This window comes from Theobroma cacao, chromosome 4 (assembly GCF_000208745.1).
Source record: "Theobroma cacao cultivar B97-61/B2 chromosome 4, Criollo_cocoa_genome_V2, whole genome shotgun sequence".
Classification (NCBI taxonomy): Eukaryota; Viridiplantae; Streptophyta; class Magnoliopsida; order Malvales; family Malvaceae; genus Theobroma; species Theobroma cacao.
This window is the reverse complement of record NC_030853.1, coordinates 28,414,893-28,418,292: the sequence shown is the minus strand read 5'-3', so window position 1 is coordinate 28,418,292 and position 3,400 is coordinate 28,414,893. Positions and strand designations below refer to the sequence as shown.

Genomic DNA, 3,400 nt, shown 5'->3' with positions numbered 1-3,400 from the left:
ATACTCGTTTTCACACCAACTCAAAAGAAGGCCCCGTACGCCGCGAAATCCATGAATACTTTCACGAGCCCCCTTGATATCTCAAAAATAATATATATATATATATATATATATATATATATATATCTCATAGAAATTAGAAAAGAGAATATCACGCAAATCTAATGAAGCTTTTTTTTTTAAATTTTCTTTTATGCACGAAGACTGAGACGCCACGAGGCTTCTCTCTCTGCCGTCATAAACAAGCGCCTCGTCGAGCCTTAAAAAAAATTCAATAAAATTGAAATTCTCAAACAAATAAATAAAGAAAAAGGTAAGTACCCTAAAAAGATGAGAAAAAAAATTAAAGAAAGGAAAGTTTCATACCCCTTTGTTCCCCTCTCAAGAAACAACACCAACCAAATTTGCATATAATTAAAACAAGAACTGCACTGTTTCTCAGGTGTTTTTAATCTTTACTACTACTTTTTTTTATATAACTATTTAACTATTTTTATTACAACGGTAATACATTTCCTGCCTCTTACAAAGAAAGAAAATAACCCTTGCTAACAAAAAACGAAGGGAAAGTAAACAGAAAAAGGATTATACGATTTTTTATATCATCCATATTTTTTATATCCGGTGAAAATTGTAAAAACAAAAAACAAATAAAAAAATTGCAAAACTTTTTATGGTTTCTCTTTGAGCAGAGAAGCCAATCCCGTGACGATTTTCGTTCCTCTTTCTACACTCTTCGGTTTGACCGCCGGCGGTTGCCACGTGGTCAACGGAGTCACCGGCAAGTCTTTCACGCCGGAATTTTCCTCCGGCGAGGCCTCTTTTTCCTCGCCGAAAATTAAATCCAGCTCTCCGCAACCACTGCAATCGTTTGTTTCCTTGCAATCAGTTTTATCCGAAACATCTTCGGATGCCGAAGAGGGTCTGGTGAATTGAGAGAGCCATTTGGCTCGCATGTACTCAGCTTTTCTCCAAGGAGGGAGGTGCATTCCTTTCCTTTTCAAGCTCTGCTTAGCCGCTTCCGATACGATAGAAACAATACGATCGAGACGGTCCGGTTTACCGACGAAGATATACGGCAGCAATTGGACGATCGCTTTGTAGGCTCCAGTCGATCGCGCCATCTCAAACTCCGATCTAAAATCAACGTCGATCAACATTCTCTCCCCTTCCACAACCACATCTATATACTCATAATCACCTAAAATTTAAGAAAAAAATCAATTTGCAATTTTGTGGAAAAAAAATTATCAATTTTGGAAGAATCTAGAAAAAGGAGGTTACCAGCGGGGAAAGATGGAGACTTGTCCCATTTTGATTTGCAAATTGAAGAGTTATAATCGAGAGAAACTAAACCGTCGGTTACGATCTTCCTCAAATCGTCTTTTCGTTTACAATTTTTGTTCTTTTCAACGATCATCGCCGTATCAGCTAAGAGGTTTCTCTCCACGACGCTGGCACATGGTACCAGACTCTGTTTTTTTTTTTTCAAAATTTTCAACAAAATTATGTTAAGATCTGTGGAAAAAGCAGAAAAGAGAACTTACATTTCTTATTTTTTTTTATTAATTTTTTGTACCTTGAGTGTATCGCAAGCATCGGCAAGCAATGATCCACCGTTGATCGATTCACCGAACACATCAACCTCATCATCGGAGCTATCGTTGCTGTTTCCATTAAAGCAATTACAGCGGTTACGCCCGCATTTAGCTGGAGGCGGCTGCGGTGGCGGTTGCTTGTCGTTGTGGCTATCTTCGATGAAATTCTGAACCAATTTAGCCAAACAAACCGTACTCGGTTCAAACTCAATCCCTCCATCTTTGCTAGTATTAAACTGAGTTTCACCAATACTCGGCTTCTCCGCTGTTGATATTCTCAGAACACTTGGAAACTGCCGGTCGAAGAGTCTCTTTAGACGCGATTTAAGAACCGGCTTGACCGGTTCGACTCGTACCGGAACAGTTTCATTTTGTGCTTGTGAATCGATGTCGATCGGCTGAACCTTCATCAGAAAAAAGGTTAGAGCTTCCCTTTTCTTTTCTTTTTTTCCCCTAAAACCCTGCTGCTCTATGTTCAGTTACGATCAAAATCTTTAGAGCCTAAAATGAGCTGAAAGAGTCTAATCAATTAATGACTCTGATTTCTTCTGCATGTACATCCAAAAATCCCTTACTCCAAGGAAAAGAATTTACACAAATACACAAACCTCCCCAAAACAAAAAAATTGATTGGAAAATTTAACAAAATTAATGCACATTAGCCAAAACTTAAGAAGCTACTTTAGCCCAAAAAAGGTTAGGTGTTTTCGTGGAAGACGTGGCGACGGTAATCGGAGATACGAACATTGCGTATAGACAGAAAATAACTGTTCGCCGGAATATACATTTCTCCGGCGACGGTGATTAGGGAGCTGGAGGATTACAGGAGGAGATTTTCTTTTTTTTCTTCTTTTGTTGTTTTCTGGATGAAGATAAGGAGAATGAAGGCGAAGGGTAATTTCGCCGAGGCCTTTTATAGGAAAAGTCGAAGAGTTTTTTTTTTTATTTCTTTTTTTTGGCTTGAAAGCTGACTTGGACTTGGTACTCCACCTGGAATCATACCTGTCATCATTTATCCTTATTGACGTGGCAATTCTGTGTTTTGACATGGAAGAGTAAACTTTGAAGTTACCTTATTATCCTTTCACTATTGTCTCCGGTTTCGGAGATATTTAGAGCTGTTGCCGTTACTCGATGAAATAGAGGATGGTAAATTTGAAATCGTGAAGGGTGAGAAATTAAGGGATGCGGTTCAAAGTGTGAGTGTGGTACAACCTCTTGATAACTGCGCGCCTAACATTTTGTGACACGTATTCTACTGTAAGAGGATCCAATTTACCGAAATCAATTTTTTTATGTTGAGTTAGTTTTTTCTTTTTGTTAGTTATAAAATATTGAATCCTTGATTGGTTTGGACCGTTTGATCATGACATGTTGTTTTTATTATTAATGATCAGTTTAGAGGGAACCCACATCCATCGAACGAAAGTCCTGAGCTACAACGTTCTTGTTCAAGTTACGAGTGAGTATTTTTCAACTATTTAAACTTTAAAGTTTAAAGAAATAATATATATATATAAATGAACTTTCATCCCATTCACCTCACTTCTAGTGATTTAATTTAACAATCTCAAATTCTTAATACTTAATATTCTACTTAATGCAACATTTAAATATTCCTGGTGATGGAGACTGAAATGTTTAATAATATCCTTTAATTTTTTCTTGGCTACAGAAGTAAATAAAACTGCATAATATTATAAAAAATACATTAAGTAAAGTACATATGTCGGTAATCATGTATTATTGAAAACAACAAATTTTGTATATGTCAGGTCTAATAATTTTTTTTTAAAATAATC

The 3,400-nt window shown here is 36.6% G+C and overlaps 1 protein-coding gene across 1 annotated transcript; it reads right to left on the bottom strand.

Annotated features, from left to right (window-relative positions):
- On the bottom strand, positions 444-2,482 carry LOC18603092. Its single transcript, XM_007034855.2, has 3 exons — positions 1,580-2,482; positions 1,285-1,474; positions 444-1,201 (listed from the first exon to the last, which is right to left on the bottom strand). Exons 1-3 carry the CDS (start codon positions 2,006-2,008, stop codon positions 672-674), a joined length of 1,149 nt encoding a protein of 382 aa, XP_007034917.2. The 5' UTR covers positions 2,009-2,482; the 3' UTR covers positions 444-671.

What these genes read in the sequence shown, in the direction of transcription:
- LOC18603092 (XM_007034855.2), bottom strand. Translation starts at nt 2,008, where the DNA reads ATGAAGGTTCAGCCGATCGACATCGATTCACAAGCACAAAATGAAACT. An exon ending in ATGCTTGCGATACACTCAAG is followed by an intron (nt 1,475 to 1,579) that starts GTACAAAAAATT and finishes AAAAAAAAACAG; the next exon opens with AGTCTGGTACCATGTGCCAG. An exon ending in GTCTCCATCTTTCCCCGCTG is followed by an intron (nt 1,202 to 1,284) that starts GTAACCTCCTTT and finishes CTTAAATTTTAG; the next exon opens with GTGATTATGAGTATATAGAT.